At 42.5% G+C, this 19370-nt stretch overlaps 1 protein-coding gene and 1 non-coding gene across 13 annotated transcripts in view; one reads left to right on the top strand and one right to left on the bottom strand.

Annotated features, from left to right (window-relative positions):
• The window catches only part of Ppp6r3 (protein phosphatase 6 regulatory subunit 3), a 120432-nt gene that overhangs the window by 77281 nt on the left and 23781 nt on the right, over positions 1–19370 (top strand). For 8 of the 12 annotated variants that reach the window (XM_029472606.1, XM_029472605.1, XM_029472612.1 and 5 more), the window contains 7 exons: positions 1206–1335; positions 3820–3972; positions 5321–5470; positions 6792–6856; positions 10573–10688; positions 12799–12884; positions 19098–19184. In XM_029472606.1, coding sequence (XP_029328466.1) covers positions 1206–1335; positions 3820–3972; positions 5321–5470; positions 6792–6856; positions 10573–10688; positions 12799–12884; positions 19098–19184 — 787 coding nt within the window. The remainder of the gene's footprint in view (positions 1–1205; positions 1336–3819; positions 3973–5320; positions 5471–6791; positions 6857–10572; positions 10689–12798; positions 12885–19097; positions 19185–19370) is intronic. The other 4 variants (XM_029472614.1, XM_021151186.2, XM_029472613.1 and 1 more) reach the window with 1 other exon arrangement.
• On the bottom strand, positions 7217–7321 carry LOC115030027. The gene has a single exon (XR_003835620.1). It is a non-coding gene; the product is annotated as a U6 spliceosomal RNA (small nuclear RNA).

Below are 19370 nucleotides of genomic sequence, written 5' to 3'. Positions count from 1 at the left end.
ATTTGTTGACAGACTCCTCACTGTTATCCAAGGAGGGACATCCTCAAGTGGTTCTTTTATTTGTTTTTTTTGTTTTTGTTTTGTTTTGTTTTTGGTTTTTGGTTTTTCGAGGCAGGGTTTCTCTGTGTAGCCTTGGCTGTCCTGGAACTCACTCAGTAGACCAGGCTGGCCTCGAACTCAGAAATCCGCCTGCCTCTGCCTCCCGAGTGCTGGGATTAAAGGCGTGCGCCACCACGCCCGGCTTGTGGTTCTTTTATTAATGATTAGTAAGTAACTGATAATAAAGAGGTTGGATTTGGGTCCAGGCAGTCTCACTACAGTAGTTGCCACAGTGGTTGTTTTGTTTAAGATTTATTTATTTTTTATTTACTCATTTATTCATTATGTATACAGTGTTCTGTTTACACATAAGCCTGCGGGCCAGAAGAGGGCACCAGATCTCATTATAGGTAGTTATGAGCCACCATATTGGTTGTTGGGAATTGAACTTGTGGCTCTCTGGAAGAGCAGCTAGTGTTCTTAACCTCTGAGCCATCTCTCCAGCCCTCCATAGCATTTTTAATTTGAACTTCATAACCCCATTCTCACACTGATGCAGGCAGTCCTCGTTTCCTGGGTTTATCCTTTCCCCACTTGAGAACTACTGTAGCTTTATAGTTACAGTACAGCTGGGACTGGGAGTCTCACTCCATCTATACTCCTTTGTTTTTGTTTTCTCTTGTCCTTTGTTTTTAAGGAATGACTTGTAATGATTGAGGACTGAATTTTATGTAGAAGAATAAATTAAATCCTTTAAATACAAATCAGTGTTGTTTACCCAAAAATAATCTCAGGGATAAGTGGGGACCTGATTATTGTTAGCATTCCCAGATGGAAGGTATTTCTGTGTGTCCTATGACTTACGTCAGTTTTCTATTTGAAATGTGGGGGATTTTCTGATCAATTAGAGATATAATGACAGGAGTTGGAGGGTTCAGGGTGATTTGGAGATGTGACATAATATCTCACCTGGTATCATAACCCCTTTAGGTTCTCAGGGAATGGTGGCCAATCCCATGAGTCTTATTACTCCTACTGTGTTTCTTGGCCAACTTTTTGACATCACCATAACATTGTCACACAGACTCATAACTTGTGCCTGCAGGGTTGATATGGAGAGCTTGAATGTAGTATTATGAAATTAGTTACCTTGATTTGTTTTCCAGATTTGAAGGCCATATAGAAATCTGCCCCCCGGGCATGAGTCATTCAGCTTGTTCAGTTAACAAGAGTGTTCTTGACGCCATCCGAGGAAGACTTGGATCTTTCCATGAACTCCTACTCGAGCCACCCAAGGTAGGGTTGATGTCTTCAGTGTTAGTGGCAGCCAGCAGTGTGGTGTTGGCTGTCACTGGGAGGTCTGAGAACCTTGGACATAGGAAGAGGATCATAATTAACATTACATATTATGTTTTTAAAAAGTGTGTGCATATGTGTGCACCTGTGTTGGTTACATCCTTCCATTCAACTATATGGTTCTGGAGATAGAACTCAGATGCTTGGCGGAAAATGCTTTGCCTCTTGAGCCATAGCCTCAGCCTACATAATATAAGCTACAATACCAGGTTTTTCTGCCTCTGAGGTGGTTGGTTTTGGTTTTAGGGTAGGGTCTTGCTATATCTTCTAGGTTGGCCTCCTCCTGCCTGAGCCTTATGAGTAATAAGATTATTATTTACCACTGTGCCTCTCATGTGGCCTTTATCCATATGCCTAGTCTAGTAAATGAGGGAAATTAGAATTAAAAATGTCTACTTAATAAACTCAGATTCTTGTTTTGTAAATCCTTGAGTACCTATGTATCAGTAAAATAAACATTTTTCTGTTTGTAATAATTTCCTTTTAGGCCTTTGAAGTAAAGTTTATCTTTTGTGATCTGATTTTTGAAATTGCATCTTCATATGAGCTTGGGGACAGTATAGATAGTATAGACAGACGATATTTTAACTGGAATATAGTCTATTGAGATCTTAGTGTACAACTTGGAAAGGACCTCACACAGGGTGTTGCTTTTCCAAGGAGCACAATTGTATGCAAAACTGAACACAGTGGGACCTCAGGAGACCTGCCAAAAAGGCACCCTGGGAGCCACAACTGCTCTGGTGCAGTTGTGCAGGGTCTTGGATCCAGAGTCATCTGTAGTGTTACCTCTACATTGTTAAGATTTTAGTATGTGAGTTTGCCACTTGTATAGGAGATCTTGTTACTTAGTCACTCTTTGGTTGCTGTGAAAAGACACCATGACCGAGGCAACTCTTAGAAAAGAAAGCATTTTCTTGGGTCCTCTTTACAGTCTCAGAGGCTTAGTCCATTATCATGAGGGAGGGCTAGCAGTAGGTGAGAACTACATCCTGATCTGCAGGCAGAGAGGGAGGAGACTAGCCCTGGCTTAGTGTTTTCAAACCTCTAAGCCTACCTCCATTGGCATACCTCTTTCAACAAGACCACACCCACCCCAGTGAGGCCATATCTGCTAGTCCTAGTGACCACTCCTGGTGACCAAGCATTCACGTATGTGAGCCTATGTGGACCATTCTTACTCAGACTACCACAGTCTTTTCTATTTAATGTTTTAGAGGAGGATCGGCAGAACACTTTTAAGTCTGTACCCCACGGTTCTAGTTAACTTCCAAATTGTTGTTCAGATCCTCAGTGCTGTTGTGAGTGACTAGCAGTTCCCTCTGGCCTCGGGGTTCTGCCCGGGGGTGGGGTGGGGTGGGATGGGGGTGGGGGTGTAGGTGGGAGGGGCATTCTATCCAGGGCTCTGCATCTTCATTCAACTCAACTCATTCACCCTAGGAAACTCTAGTATTTAGCAGCTAAATAAATAGCCTTTGGCATTCTGAATAAGAATCAGAAAAGGAATCTAAGAGAAGCCTAGAGCATCACCAATGACAAATGGAGTCAAGAGGATAGAGGTAGTATGTGAGAGCTCAGCATTGGTTCAGCCTCTTTCTAGGCACACGAAGAAGCACCGGGTTCATGGCCCCAGAGTATAACTAAGTCTCTTGTTGAGACTTCTCTTTCACCCTAGCATTGAGTGACACACCTGGCCTCACTCTAGGATAAGTAGATTCAGGGAGCATTTTTAAAAGCTTAATGAATAAATTAATAAACTTGTTGTACTAGGGATTGGATGTAGTCTGAAACATGCAGGTTTATACAAAGTCTCAGAGTTTCTTGGAGTGGAACGGTAAGGCTTGGTCCAGAAGAGGAGAGTGGGCAAGTATGAGGGCTTGGCAGTTGCTAGGGAGTCTGCGAACCTTGGAAGTAAGACACTGGTGACTAATTAGCATTACATACTATGTTTTTTGTTTGTTTGTTTGATTGTTTAAAGTTTGTTTGTAGGGGGTCAGAGAACAACTTTTGGGAACTTGTTATCTCCTTCCACTCTTACTATGTGTGTTCTGGAGATAGTGAGAGGAAGAGGCTTCTGGGTAGGCCTTCAGGGAGGGCAGCTTAGGGGTACATTTTAATCTGTCATTCTTTTGTGTCAGAATGTCTAAAATGCTACAATATCTGTTTCTGTCTTGTGATTATAGATTATTGAAACTCCCTTTGTAGACAAAAACAGGCCACATCTATCACGTTTCTCAGAACAAACACTCGCCTTTTTACTGTATATATACTAGTTTCTGCCTTCTTGTAAAGATTCTGGCTACAAGGTTAGATTTCTCTCAGGGCTTAAATTGTATGGTATTAGCTGGCCTGCTGTGTCGGCACATGAACTTGTTGTTTATTCACTCAGCTAAATTTAATTTGAAAGCTTTTTTTTTCCCACAGAAAAGTGTGATGAAGACTACATGGGGTATATTGGACCCGCCCGTGGGGAATACTCGATTAAATGTCATTAGGTTGATATCCAGCCTGCTCCAAACCAATACCAGCAGCATAAATGGAGACCTGATGGAACTGAACAGCATTGGCGTCATATTGGTGAGATTCTGCCTCATAGATGTTTGAAGTCACCCTTGATAGTTTCTAGGATTATAGCACAGGGGTATGGTCTGGGGGCAGATCTCTTTAACTGTTACCCTGAGCAGTAAAAACTGCTCTGAACTCAGTCTGACTCGTCCCAAGCCTGCATGTGATGTGAGGTGCTAGAGGTGTCATCTTACTCTGACACCCATCCACTCAGTGAAGGGAACAGCTTATTCCTTCCACAGTCTAGGAGATGCTAGGAAAGCAGAAAGTACTAGAGCAGAACATAATGGCCAGAGGCACATCTGTCACAAGGCACTGGCTCACTGCTCAGGCCACATCCCCGACAGGGTTACCATGTTAATAACTGTCCTCACTCTGCACACTTGGGCTCTGAGTAGGAAGCCTAACTTCAAACAGGAATGAGAGCTTTAACAAGGTGCTATCTACAAACTGACACTGGGCTAACAGTGGAGACCAGGACAAAACTCTTAGGATAACCTACACCCTCTTTCTCTAATAAAAATAATTCTCTGTATCACATTTCCTCATTTAAAAATGAGCCTCAATTGTGGAGTTTATGGAAAGTTCTAAGCAAAGGCTGCATGCTTGGTGGTCTGAAGAAGCAGTGCTAATTCTCTCTCCCTGGAGCCATAGAGTGAAGAGCCCGGAAATGGACGGGGCTGGATATTTGCATCACTTTCAAAACTTTCTCTTTGAGAAAGTTATGCTCATTTTGTCTTTATGTTTCTGGAACTTTCTTCTACTTTCTAATATATTCTAGGCAAATTCAAACATATTGAATGAATAGGCAGTTACATGGACTATGAAGTAGTGTTTCAAATCACCCATTAAATAAAGTTTTGTTCCTTTTAATATGGGCATGTGTGTATCTGTGTGCACACATGCATGTCTAAGCATCATGGCTCCCATGTTGAGGTCAAACTACATCCTTTAGAAGTCATTTCTCTTCTTTCACTGTGCGGGTTCTCAGACTCACACTAAGGTGATCAGTCTTGGGAGCAAGCACCTTTACCTACTGAACCTGTTTGCTAGCCTTCTACCTTTTTTTTTTGAGACAGTCTCATTGACTCTGAAACTCTTCAATTAGGCTAGAGTGGTTGGTCAGTAAGCTCTCCCTGTCTTCACTTCCCCAACACTGGATACAGACATAAGCCACTATGCCCAGCTTTTAAGTAGGCACTGGGGATCTGGAGTCACATCATCCCCTTATCAGCAAGCGCTTCACTGATGGGATGTCTCTCTGCCCTGAAAACATGTTCTTCAATTGCTACTTTGTGAATGTTGAAAGTGGTGGCTTCAGCATTGAGCTAACTGAAGAGACTGCACTTTTCTTTTGTAGGACATGTTTTTCAAGTACACATGGAATAACTTTCTACACACGCAAGTGGAAATTTGTATTGCTCTCATTCTGGCCAGTCCTTTTGAGAATGCAGAGAATGGCACAATTACTGATCAAGACTCCACTGGTGACAATTTGTTATTGAAGCATGTAAGTATTATTTCCTGTTATTGTGTTCTCCGAGTGTGAAATGAATTACAGTTGAAGGACAGACTGTAATGTCCAAGTTGAAAGGTTTAGCTATCACATGCTTATTTCACTTTGACTAGTGACTCTGTTAATCACATGGACATAACATCTCTCAATGAACTGTCAGCCCACTTCCTTGTAAATTTCAGAAGTTTGAGCATACTTTGTGGGAGATAAATGAACCATAGGTAATTATTACTGAAAATACTTCTACTGTACTTGAGCACACCAGAATTTGACTTCCAGTGCTGAGTAGGTACCTGAACATGGGAAGGAATGAGCTTTAGTCAATGTTGAATGATCATTCTTTATGGTCATCCTTTCAGGGTCTTTCTTGTGTTTTATAGGCAAGGGGCAGGGGGGGTCTTGCTGTGTAGGCAAGAGTGGTCCTGGGCACAGAAACTCTCTTGGAGCTGGAGTTATAAGAATGTACACTGAACCTGGCTTGGGGGTCTCTTTTCTTTAAAATATGATGTGATTTTTTTTTTTTTGGATCAGTTTTCAGAGGTCTGCACTTTTATGCTTTTATCTAATGCTGTAGTTCCCATGTGGTTTATTCCCAGACCTAGAAGGCAAAACAGCTAGCCAGGAACAGCCAGGTGACTAGAGACGAAAAGTGCCATTGCTCAGTTTGCAGCCCACAGTAGCTCCTTTTTGAATTGCTAGAGTTCAGGTAGAATACACAGGTGTCAGTATTACACGACTGTTAGGATTGTTCAAGGTCCTGTTGCCCACATGTAAAAGTGAAGCAGGCTAGGTATGGTTGTACATGCTTGTAAAATAGCATTTGGAGGACGTAGAGACAGGAGAATCAGTGAGTTCAAGACCAGCTTGGCCTAGGTGAGACCCTGTCCAAGAGGGATTACCGACGCCACCCCAAAGCCCCTAGTAAAATAAAGCAAACCGCAGAAAAGTAGAGCTTTGCTGCTTGCTGTGGCAGTACCCTTAGCAGTTAGTTGCCTAGTAAGTGTTCTCTGTGGCCTGGGTCCTGATGGGACTGCTCACTGGGGATCTAGAGTAAGCAGCACCATGCTGCACTTGGGTGGGCCAGTGACTAAAAACCACACGTGGTTTTGTTTTATATAAAGTTTTTTTTTAGTTTTTAAAGACAGGGTTTCTCTTTGTAGACCAGACTGGCCTTGAGCTCGCAAAGATCTGCCTACCTCTACCTCCAGAATGCTAAGGTTAAAGGCTGAGCCACCTTGCTGGGTTTGCTTTAGTGTTTTAATGCTTTGACCATTAGGTTAATAATTGGACTAATTGGAGTGTTCTTTCTTATTAGCTTTTTCAAAAGTGTCAGTTAATAGAGCGAATACTTGAAGCCTGGGACACAAATGAGAAGAAACAGTAAGTAACTTGTTCTTTTTTCTTTTTCAATATAGTATTTTTATTGATTATTTGGGAATTTCATATAATACAACCCAATCATACTCACTTTCTAGTCCTCCCAGGTGTACCCAGATCCTTGTGACATCCCAACAAAAAGAAGGAAAAAGTCCTTTTTGTGTTGCCCATATCCACTGGAATATGGTGGAACTCCTTGCAGTGGCCAGTCCCTTAAAGAAAGCTGACACTTTCCTCACAGCACCCAGAAGTCACCAACTGTGAAGAGTACACTTCAGCAAACCCTATCACGATTTTTAGAGTTCTACTTAATGGCTTCCCATCTGGAGTGTTTCTTTTGGGGTTCACAGGGAGGAGGCTTGTAAAAATACTGAATGCTTTGTGAATTTGTGTCATCCTTGCAAAGGGACCCTGCTAATCTTTTCTGTGTTGTTCCAATTTTAGTATATGTGCTGCTGAAGTGAACACAACTAACTTGTTTCTACAATTTGATTTATAATTTATATAATTTATATATAATATAATTTATAATTTACAATTTGATTTATAATTTATAATTTACAATTTGATTTACCATCTCCCCTTTGCTACTTAGAGAAAGTAAAAACAGTTACATCATAACAGATACTTTTCTACTAACCTCTGTCAGTCCTTCAGCCTCTGAGGGAGTGAAGGCTTTCCAGGCATAGTGTTGAGGTGAAGAAAAACAGTCAAAGGATGATGGACCTCTCAGGGCAGAGCTGTCCATGAGCATGCGCTTAGAGTAAAGCATCGCCACCCATGCATGCACCTATATTTTCTTCATGGACAAGCTTCTATAAAGCTTTAGTGAGCCGTACCCACTGTTTTCTCACATAAGGTGTTCTTGTGATGGTGGCAGGGGCTAGCAGCCAGTCTTCTCAGTACCCTGCAAAGTTTTACATCATCCTCAGATTCTGAAGCAGGTAGTGTAGGGTGGGTTGCTGTGTGAGGCTGGGTGTGTTTATATAAGTGAGACCTAGCTTATGGGGACATTATGGGTGGTGGTTTATGGAGTACCAGGTGAGAAGAAGGAGTCCTAGTCCTGATCGTTAGCATGCCCATCTCTTCTTGATACTCTGAGGGATGTAGGTAAACTCTGCTCCTGCCGTGCTGCAGAATGGGAGAGGTCGGAACTCAGTTTACACTCAGCCTTCCTCCTCTCCCCTTCTGGCTTTGAGTCACCACTGTGAAGTCAGTCAGTTTTCTTAGTTTCTATGTAAGCAAGAACATACTGTCTTCTCATAGCTCTTACTGCTCCTGATAGTATTCTTCAGTTCTATAGATGGTGCTACAAATGGTAGGATTTTGTTCTTTATATCTAATATATCCCTCCTCCTTTTGTGTTTGTTTGTTTGTTTGTTTTTATCAAGAGTTTCTCTGTGTAGCCTGTCCTGGAACTTGCTCTGTAGACCAGGCTGGCTTCAAACTCAGCTCCTCCTGCCTCTGCCTCCCAAATGCTCAGACTAAATGCATGTACACCACCACTCAGCCTATCCCATTTTTAAAAAACAAATACCACTTTATGAAAAAAATCTTCTCCTCTGGGCCTCGTTTTGATCTGTTATTTAGTAACACTCTGCATCTTTTGGTGTCTTATCTTGAGAAATGGCTATTTAGATCATAAACATTGTTTAGGTAGAATCGGAAGGGTATTTACTGGTGGCTTTTATATCTCCTGGTTGTGAGGCAGTACTAAGATTCTCACCAATCTCCTATGTGGGATGTGCATTTTGTAATGTCTCCCATCATCTCCCACAGTCTCTCAGAGTTTGAGGTGATTCCATTTGCTTTTTGTTGCTTTCATTATCAGTGGTTTTGGGGTATTCTCCAAAACATCTCTGCTCAGACGAGTGTCATGTTTGTCTTTTGCTCTAGTAGTGTCATAGTGTCCAATTTTCAGTTGAGTATTCCTTTTGTGTTAGTTTGGAATGTGGGAAAAGATGGCCATCCAGTTTTACAGTTCTGCATGGGAATGTCTTATCTTGATTAGCACTATGTACTAACATGACTGCTTCCTTCTGAGTCAGGTTTAAATCTGTTTCTCAGTCATCATGATACATGTCTTCTAGATGGCCAGTTTCAGGAAGTGTAACGGCTGTGTCGAGCCCTTACATAATTACCACTCTAGTCAGAACATAGAGTGCTTCCAGTGCTTTGACCTCAGATTGACTGAGGCTCAGGGTGACCTTGAACTTCTGTCTTCAGTTCTGGGATTACAACCACGTGCCCATGTCTGGTTTTATGAGGTACAAGTGAGTAAGCCCAGTGCTTTGAGTGCAAGCTAGGCTACATCCTACCAACTGAGCTCCTCATCAGCTTACGCTGTCCAGATCCATCTCTGTTCAGGTCTTTATTACCCCGAAGGAGCCGAGTGATTCAGGGCAGGAATCCACTTGTCTTTGTTGTTCTGGGTGGTGGCGCTGGTGCACTTAATAAACACTGTGAGCGCAGACGGGGCTTGATGTGGCGGAAAGCTGTACCATTTGTGTGGCTCTGGCAAAGGGTTTGATTAGCAGGAACATTGTTCTAAACGGATGTCCTTTACCAGGACTGTGAGGCATCTCTGCTTCTGTGTCTGCCCTGTTGGCTGTCTGTGTCCTCTGTGACCTCCCATCTACCACTCTTTCTCTTCCTGTGGGTCCATCCTCTGAAGGCCTGCTGAATAAACGGTCCCGGGAGCTTAGGGGATCCTGAAAGTTTTCTCTAATGCTTCAATCGTCAGAAGCCTTGCACAGGCTTTTGTTTTTTACCTGTAGCCATAAATAAGTATGGGAGGGAGGGCTAAGAAGTTGCCTTTGGGGACAGTGAGTCTCTGGGTCTTACTATGGAACCAAAGGCAGCCTTTACAGTTCATTGTGAGCCTCAAATTCCCCACACATTCTAGAGGTTACCCAGCAGGTATTACATTTTCCAGAAGGAGTTTTATTGTTCTCTTTTAATGGCTCCTGAAAGGGATTTCTCCCTTTAAACAAATATCTCTTGAGTCTCTGCCCTGTTTCCATCATCATCATCATCATTTTATAAACCAGTGACATTAAAAATGTAGTCTTACATAAAGATGAGAGTATTGGGAGAAAGTAGACGAAAGCACTGAGGCTGAGCTTACTGGTCACTGAGGGCTCTCCAGAGAGTGCACGGGTGCTGCCTTTCTGACCTAAACAGGTTTTCAGATAAGCCACTGTTGAAAATGTCATTAGTTATTTGTGTCTATCCATTAGCACAAGTAAAACTTGATATCTTTTGGAGGAAAGGGCCAACAAAATTCTAACCTCAATTTTTTATAATAAGTCTGAAATTCAGAGTTTTGTTTTTTGTTTTTTTGGGTTTTTTTTAATGTAAAGGCAAATTCCAGTGCCCTGGGGCATTACTGAATGTTTGCTTTAGATAGTATCTGAGGTAGTGATTGTCCCTGACTTGGGAGTAATTGTTCTGTTGCTATGCTTCCTGCTAAGTTTATGTGCTCTCCATTTGAGAATATACACTTAGGTGTATTTCCTCTCTTTTTTTTTGGTTTTTTTGAGACAGGGTTTCTCTGTATAGCCCTGCCTGTCCTGGAACTCACTCTGTAGACGAGGCTGTCCTCGAACTCAGAAATCCTCCTGCCTCTGCCTCCCAAGTGCTGGGATTAAAGACGTGCGCCACCCATGCCTGGCAGTGTATATCCTCTTAGTCTGAATATTTATTCTTTATCTTGTCAGGGCTGAAGGAGGACGACGGCATGGTTACATGGGACACCTTACGAGGATAGCTAACTGTATTGTGCACAGCACTGACAAGGGTCCGAACAGTGCGTTAGTACAGCAGCTCATCAAAGGTAAGTTAGTTAACAACCTAATTACATGTGTGTAGGACCAGAGAGCAGGTCAGGGCTTAAAGAGTTGGAAACAGGTTGAAAGCTATAGATGGGGTTTGTTTTCATTTTTAGAGACATTTTTGTTTGGAAATCTCATTGTAGCTCTTGAGACTATGTTTGAACCATGTGGTCCTCAGCTGTACTTCTGCTTAGAGTTTTTGCTGTTCATTTGAAATCAAGTGGCATGCTAGAGTCACGTTCTGTTACAGAACACTGTTGATGGCCTGCTTTTTGTTCTGTTTTTATTTTTAAAGATTTCTATGTTCACCAGACATAGCAGTGCATGCCTTTAATCCCAGCCCTTGGAAGGTAGAGGTAGACAGATTTCTGTGAGTTTGAGCCTGGTCTCTGTAGTGAGCCTGGTCTATGTAGTGAGTTCTCAAACAGCCAGAGCTACATAGTGAGACCTTGTCTTGAGGTGGTGGTGGTGGGGGGTGTCTTTATTTATTTTATATATATAGATGTATTACTGGTGTGTGTGTCTGTACACCATGTGCATTCAGGTTCCATGGAGGTCAGAAAAGGATGTTAGGTCTCTCTGGAACTGGACTTAATAGATGGTTGTATGTTGCTATATAGGTGCTGGGGATCAAACCCTGGTCCTCTAGAATAATAGCCAGTGCTCTTAATCCCTAAGCCATCTCTCTACCCCCTCACCCGATTCTGTGTTCTGTGTTTGAGTGGAGCCACACCAGCTATGGTGATTCTTGCTTTTTCTTCTGAAGCCTCCTTCCTTTTTAGAAATGAATATTTGTGTTTTTCTATATGCATGTATGTATACCATGTGTACTTAGTTAGAAGAGAGCATTGGATCCCCTGCAACTTTTTTATAGATAGTTGTGAGCCACCATATGGGTGCTGGGAACAGAAACCGGGTCTCCTGGAAAAGTAGCAAGTGCTCTTAAGCACTGACCCATCTCTCTAGCAGCTAGAGCCTGGCCTATCCTCCCTCCTGTTGTTCCCTGTGGATTACATTCCTTATCTGAGACACTAAAACATTGTCAATGTTTCTTTAGTGTCTCTGTTACTAAAGTGAAAGACTTGATCCTAAAGGATTCTTTTTCTACTAGCATTTAAATGTAATCAGCCCAGGGTGACTTGGCCTTCTACACAAGCCTTAGACCACAAGTCCATTTTGTCAGAATGAGAATACCAAATGCTCTGACCTGCAGGATCTGACCCAGTGGTACTAACTAGTTCTGAGACATCTTTGAATGTAAGAAACTAATAATCTTTGTTCAAGGAGTGGTGCTCTGTTGAGTGCGCTGAAAGCCTAATTCTCACCCAGTGACTGAATAACTGAGGCTGGTCCATCTGTAATTTTGCTTCTTGAGAAATACAAGCCTCTTCTTGAAGCCACTCCTCATGGTTCGTATCCTTATCAAGGAGAGAGGGCCATGCATGGTAAGGCTTGCTCCTTCCCGGAAGTTCCTGTGTGAGTTTGTACCTGTGTGTGGCCGCTTAAACCGCAGTTGTCAGGTGGCCCGCTCTGTATGTAGACAGGCTCCTGAGGTTTATAGGTAGGGAGGTTTCATTTCTGAGAAAAACCATTAACCTTTCTCTAGAAAGTTGAATTTTGCTGTAGAACATTTCCTCATGTTTTATTTATGAGGCAAATATGTAGGAGACATACAAGTTCAATCACAGCAGCCACTAGTCAACAGGGTTCTGTGGACCATTCATCGGTCCAGTGTCTGGCATAGGATCCCAGCCCAGTACAGAAGCTAGTATTTCTAAGGTTTCTTAAACTTAACCACACAGACCTCTTTCTGCAGAGTGGAGACAAAAAGTCCATGTTTCCTTTCAGCAGAGCAGTTGTTAGTAATTGCTACATTGTGACTCTTGGCCAGATAAAGCCAGCAGTGTTGGTGGGGTGGGGCTGTTGGTTGGGGCTCAAAAGTCTGTTGACTGGGCCTTTTTGGACTCATTCTCTTGGACCACTGGGCTGGCCATAGCTGGGACTTCATTCAGCTCATTGGACTCCCCCAAGTACTGTTCATGTGGCTACTCTGAGACTGTACCCTTAAACTCCCACTGTGTTATAATCCTTTTTTCCTTTTTCACTCTAAAGATCTTCCCGATGAAGTCAGGGAGCGGTGGGAGACGTTCTGCACGAACTCCTTAGGAGAGACGAACAAGAGGAACACGGTAGATCTAGTAGGTTTCACAGGTTCCATTTCTGGGGATTTTGGTGCTCTCGGCCATTGCCTATTTACTTGAAAAGGGTTAAAGACTATCCTTTAGGCCCAGTGAATATGGGCTGAAGAAGAGCTTGTGATTCTTTGCAGGAAGAGGATAGTATTCACAGCATTCTTGATTTGTTCATTCACCTCCTTGTGAACTACCTTACATGGCGAAAAGGTACTAAAAAGCCACCCATGTCCACTGCAGTCCACATCAGTGCCGTGTCTGCCTGGGTCCTGCTCCCTTTGCACCTCTGCCTTTCTCTTGTTCTGTGGCTTTGTGCTTTGGGCTTCATGTCACTCTGAGTGCTTATAACCCCAAACATTCCCATGGATGTTTCTAGTATTATAGAGTTCAGCTTATTCACATTTTAGAACACTTTTTGGAGAAGAGAGTTATAGATGACTGAAACTGCAGCTTTAGAATGAATGTTGAATTGATACTTTCAGCTAGGGAATAATGGCATTGATAATTTTTCAAAATTGGACTTTGGAATGTGTTTTTGTTTTTAAACACATTAAATTTTAAGATGAGTATTCCTTTATTTTAGCTTTCGCATTTGAGAATGCATCTTTGTTAGCATTGGTAGCTGGTGATTAGGGTGAGGGCCCAACTCAGATGTGCTCTTCAGCACAGGTCACTGTGGTTTCTCTGAAGAACACCTCAGTCATTACTAAATTATGTAGCAGGTAAGAGCTGCCAAGTCAGTAGGTTATCTTATGTCACACTGCACAGGCTGGCCCTCGTCTCCCAATTGACTTGAGTAGTAGAATAATGACTTTCTAAAGGTGGTTTTGATACATGATTAGGAAGTATGGCAAGGAAAAAAAATGACTATAGAAGGGAGCTTTGTGTGGCCATGTGGTTACAGTAGGTCTGATGGCTCCAGTCTGTGCCATTGCCTGTCTGACCAACCCACATTCCTGTCAACAGTGCTGGCCAGCAAGGAAGGGCACTTTTATAAATGTTACATAGCTGTATGCTTTGGACTTTCCTGTACTGGTCAGTTGGTTATAATAATTGAGGCTGGGTTTGTAACCACCCCAGCTAGCACTGAGTGGCTAGCTCTGAAGAGCACTACTGTCCTGTTTTGAGATATTTTGTTGCTGGTTGAACTCCTACATAAGTTCTACTCTAGGGATACCTGCATGATATCCTTCATTTTTTTGTATTTTAAGGAATATTTTATTTGGGACACTTTTAAAATTATCCTCCTGTGATTGATTTTGTTCCCTTTTTTGAGATACAATCTCATGATCTGCCTGGCCTGTTATTTAAAAAAAAAAAAAAAATCGAAGATGTCCACTTAAAACTTGTTTCCAAGCTTTTAAAAAAAAAAAAAAAACAGTTTTCTTGTGGGACATACTAGTATATGCCTATAATCCACAGGAGGATCAGAAGTTTGAGGCTAGGGCTAAAAGATGACTGACTTGTTACATAAAGCACTTGGTGTGGGAACATAGGGCCTATGTAAGAGCTGGGCATGGAAGTGCATGCTTGTAAGCCAGCATTAGGGGAGTCAGGGTGATCCCAGCCAAGTGACATCCCAAGGCTTTCAGGGTGGCCTTCACTACTTTGCAGGTTTGAGGCCTGAACTACATGAAAAGCTTCCCTCCTACCCTGCTCTCCTCCTGGCACCCAAAAAAAGCTTAGGTAGATTTGCTTTGAGAGCAGTCTGTAGTAAAGGAGGCTGCCATGGCTGCCCACACAGCCAGTTCTCAGCTGCTTTGCATATAGTGTAGAGCATGCAGTCAGAGAGGTTCTACCTAGTGAGCGCATGAGTGAGAGCAGCGCAGAGCAAGCAGGCCTGCTCTGTCTTGGCAGGCTTTTCCACCTGTACTGCATTGAAGGGAAGCAGGGATAAACACCATCTTTCACCAAAGGAGAGTTCCTTTCTCCCTGAGATGTTGTTGTTCTTGGACCACAGATACTCTGAGTAGAAGATACTCACAGTAGGCTTGAGAGAAGCCAGACTGCATAGCAAGGTATTGGATGTAGATGGACCTGCAAGCAGGATAATTAGATGGTGCTGTGGGTAAAAAGCTCCTGCTGCCATGTTTAATCTGGGGTTGATCCCTGAAACTCACATAGTTGGAGCAGGTACCAAACTTTCTACAAGTTTGTGTGCCATGGAATGTGTGTACCCCTCCCAAACAACCAGATTTAATCAATCAGTCAGTCAATTAAATCGTTCTGACATCCTATTAGGTTGCCTTCTCTCCCAAGATTGTGTTGTGTTGACATTGTTGGGTTTGCTTAAGGCCTTTTCAGTTCTTTGGCCCCAGAGACTTTCTCCATATTTTTGCATTTAGCTATAAGCCTTTCAGGTAGGGAATTTTCAGAACTACAGGTCTTTCTTAAATATTTAAGGATAGTCTAGCTACCAAAGAAGGGTTTAGGTATTTCCTTCAGGTTATCTCCCTCTCCAGAATATAGTCACTTTATCTTGGTGGGTTTAGGCACATATTCTAGGAGGGCAATAGACTATTATACCGTGGGCCTTGTTTATCCTTGTTTTCAAGGTGACAGTGCCTACGAATGCAGTTTATGGTCTTAGTAAAAGCACATTCCCCAGTGAAATTACCAGTTGAGTAATGGATTGGATATGCCAAATAGATTTCTGGATCTGCTGCCTTCTGGGGTTGCTTTTAAGATGGCTCAGATGCCTCTTTGCAGTGTTGTGGAGTGTTCATAACCTGAGTTACCACATTGGTATGTTGCTTTTGGCCATTTGTATTTTAATGTTCACAAAGAGATAGTTTCTACTCCCCCCAACCTCCACCACATGTCATCATAAGCTGTGCTGGCCCTAGCTCCTGTGGCTCCCACTGCAGCATTCTAATTCAGCTAAATATGTGTGCAGAAGGTTCCTGTGCAGCCACTGTGAGGGAGCTAGAATGTTAAAATTGTATGCTTTAGCCTGGGTTGTTGGGTTAGTTTTGTTTTTGTAGTATTTCAGTTTGTAGCCCAGGCTGGCTTTAAACTCTGATCTTCTGCCTCAGCCTCTCAAATGTTTGGATTACAAGCATGCACCACCATACCCATCTTTAAGATTTGGTGTTTCAGTTTCACCTAGATTTTGCCTAAACCTCCAAACTAAAAATGGACTTAAATAAAAAAGGAAAATGTTTCTTACTACCTTGAGAAATTGAATTTGTCTCAGACTTTACTTATCTCCCCGGTGAAGAGAGTATTTTAGAAGCACTACTATTTTCTTACCATCATTGACAGACAGGGCCTGGAGGTAGTGTGCAGTGATAGGCATGTGCTTGTGTGAATTTCCTGCCGATGTAGCCAGCTAAGATATGAGCAAGATTGTCTGTCCCCAGCCCTGGAGGTGGCAGAAACTTAAGAGTTCCAGTAAGGAGGTTATGGTAGCATTGCTAATGAGTCTCAGCAGTCTCCTCATGCTTAGCGTGTTCTCTTGGAGCCTTGGTAAAGCAGTCACTCGGTTGCCCCTGCGCTAACACATTAGCAGTGCTGGAGTGCTGTCATGGAAGAGCTTGCTTGCTTACATGCCCGTGCTAGTCAAGTGCCTGCAGTGCAAGGGAGTCACAGACGCTTGGGAAGCAGGGCTTTGTTGAATAGCCTGTTGTAGGTCACAATGCTGAGGATCGAATACCAGGGAGCAAATTGGGAAGTTCCAGATATAGGTTGTCAATGGACTAGTGAAATGGCCCAGCAGGTAAGCACACCTGAAGATCTGAATTCCATCTCTAGAATCCATGTAAATATGGAAGTTGAGAACTGACTAAACAGTTGTCCTCTAGCCTCTACATATGTATTACAATACTTTTTTACACACACACACCACAGCACATTACAGACAGAGACAGACTAATAATAAACTTTTAAACCCTGGTCAAGGAAAACTTTATTGCAGGTAGTGTAGCCTGCAGAGGGAAACAAAGTACAAAGACTCCAGAGGAGGGACTGCAAATGTTTGCAGTAGGTAGATACAGAATCTCTGTGGCCCAAATACGAGTAGAAGTGAGGACAGACGCAGACAGTGGGACTTTAGCTTTGCATTTAGATAAGAAACCACTAGGTTTAGGCATAAAAAGTGACATAATTCCATGTACATGTGGGAAGATTCTGTGGCTTCTGGGCCAAACACAGGGAAAGCTGCCTCACTGACATTAACTCACTCACCAGCTGATGGTGACGTCGTGAGAAGTAGTAGGGCAGGTGCAATGTGAGGGTGGCTGAGCAGCTAAGAACAAGATTAAAAAACAGCTGAGGTTTTAGCTGAAGGAGCATGAAGCTGGCACTTTTGAGCTTCTGGTGCCTCAGAAAGGCTGTGTGTGTTGTTGATCAAGTACTCGGGCTGCACAGAGTTGGTGATGAATGGGTTGGAATTCTGATACCCCACGAGGCAATGAAATCCTCTCTTTAATTCACTTCATTCTTTCAGATTCTTATTGTGTGTGTGTCCTCAGAGTCACACCCTCCATTAACACAGCTGAAGGTCTGCCTACATTGCACTGTTAGGAATCATGATTGGCTAAAAACTATTTTTAGAGAATACATTGTAAACTAAGTGTGTGTGTGATGTTAGTTGAAGCAAAAGGATCCTTAGTTTAAGGCCTACCTAGCCTAAGTAATAAGACCCCAACTCCATTGGTGAGGGCAACAGTTAAGCAACCCCTGTAAAGGAGTCACGTGTCTGGCCCTGCCACATTGTTCCACAGAAGTTTCTTCTATTTAATGACATGATTAACTCTTGTTTTTTATAGGGAAGAAAAGCCTATGGCAGTGGTTTTCAGCCTTCATAACGCTGCAGCCCTTTAATATAGTTCCTCATGCTGTAGTGACCTCCATACAGTTATTTCGTTGGCTACTCCATAACTAATTGTGCTGCTGTTATGAACCATAATGTAAATATCTGATAGGCGGGATATCTGCTATTCGATCCCCAACGGGGTTGAGAAGCACAGACTGAGAACCATTCTCTGATGGATTCTTTGCAGCATAGTTGCAGTTAGACAGGAGGACTCCTGGGAGCAGCCAAGTCTCTGCTGGGGCTCATTCAGGACTGCTAACTTCTTTAAATTGTCCTGTTTCTGTATCCTGTACTTTGGTTGTACCCCAAGTATATATTGGCTTAGCATGCTATGTACTGGCTTGCTAATGTCAGACTATGAAGCACAGCCTCAGAGTTGCAGAGAAACACTTATGTTTTACTTATGTGTAGTACCCGTTTACCCAGAACAAAAGAGCAGACATCATGGGACACATGCCTATAATCCCAGCTCTTGGGAATGTGAGTGAAGCAGGTAGATCAAGCCTGAGGCAAGCCTAGGCTACTTGGTAAGCCAGTATAGAGAACTCTTAAGAGACTTCAGTATAAGTGACTTTCAGAAATAGAACATTTCCTTCTAGAATTTCACTGATCGCTTATTGTTATATGTGCTAGCAGTAAAAACTATTTATTATCAGTGCTGGGCTTGGTTGGTGCTTATATCAGTTGGCCATGAATGGTGAGCAGTTCATGTTGGTAGGTTTTTTATTTGTGTGTGTGTATGGGGGTGGGGTGTTTGTTTGTTTGTTTGTTTTTTAAGTTATTATAGAGAGTAGACTACTTATTCTCTGTGGGACAGGGAGGGCAGATTTTCAGAGGGTCTTTTATTGATCAGGAAACTGTTGAATGAGCATTTGTAGCCAGGCCAGTGCCTTTCTTGGTATAGGCAGGAAAGTTAAGAAGGAAGTAAAATGCTTATCTATACGGTTGACCTTCCTTGTGGCTCATGAGTGATCCCTAGAGCAGTGTTTTGCCCACAAGGCCTGATGCATACCTGCTGTTTTTGTTTCATCTGCACTTCACTGTTACTTCTGCCTTCCCCCTTCAATGGAGGAACCTTCCTTCTTCCTCTGCAATTCCTGGAGATGCTATTCCTGAGGAGCGAAAACACCAGCCAGCTGGGTGGGTAGCCAGAGTGGACTCTAGATTGACTGGGTGTGCTTGACCACTTAACTGTTATTTCTGGGTTTGTTGTTAGTTTTGTTTGTTTGTTTGTTTGTTTGTATTTTGGTTTTGGTTGTTTTTTGTTTTGTTTTTATTTTGGATTTTTTGTTTGTTTTTAGTATATTGAAACAAAAGCTGAATGTTTTTTTCCATAAAAATGCTGATGCAAATGTTCAACATTTTTCAATGTTAAATAGTTTTTTACATTTTTATGCATATAGGTTACAACCTGCCATATTCATTCATCCAGTGATGATGAAATTGACTTTAAAGACACGGGTTTCTCACAGGATTCCTCTTTGCAGCAAGTGAGTCACACCTAAAGCTTTGCTATTTGTTTTTATCTTAAATGCTTAGTTTAGCTGCCCTTTGGGATCAGCATCTGTCACCATTAGAATGTGGTTTGGGTTTGCTACCAATTAGGCAAAATGATTGGAACAGAGAGGTCTGGGGCCTTGCCAGGTAGGCTGATACTGTTGTGTTCTGGGAAACAG

Source organism: Mus caroli, chromosome 19 (assembly GCF_900094665.2).
Source record: "Mus caroli chromosome 19, CAROLI_EIJ_v1.1, whole genome shotgun sequence".
In the NCBI taxonomy this organism is placed as follows: domain Eukaryota; kingdom Metazoa; phylum Chordata; class Mammalia; order Rodentia; family Muridae; genus Mus; species Mus caroli.
Note: the sequence above shows the minus strand (reverse complement) of the source record. Positions and strands in the feature narration are given on the sequence as shown.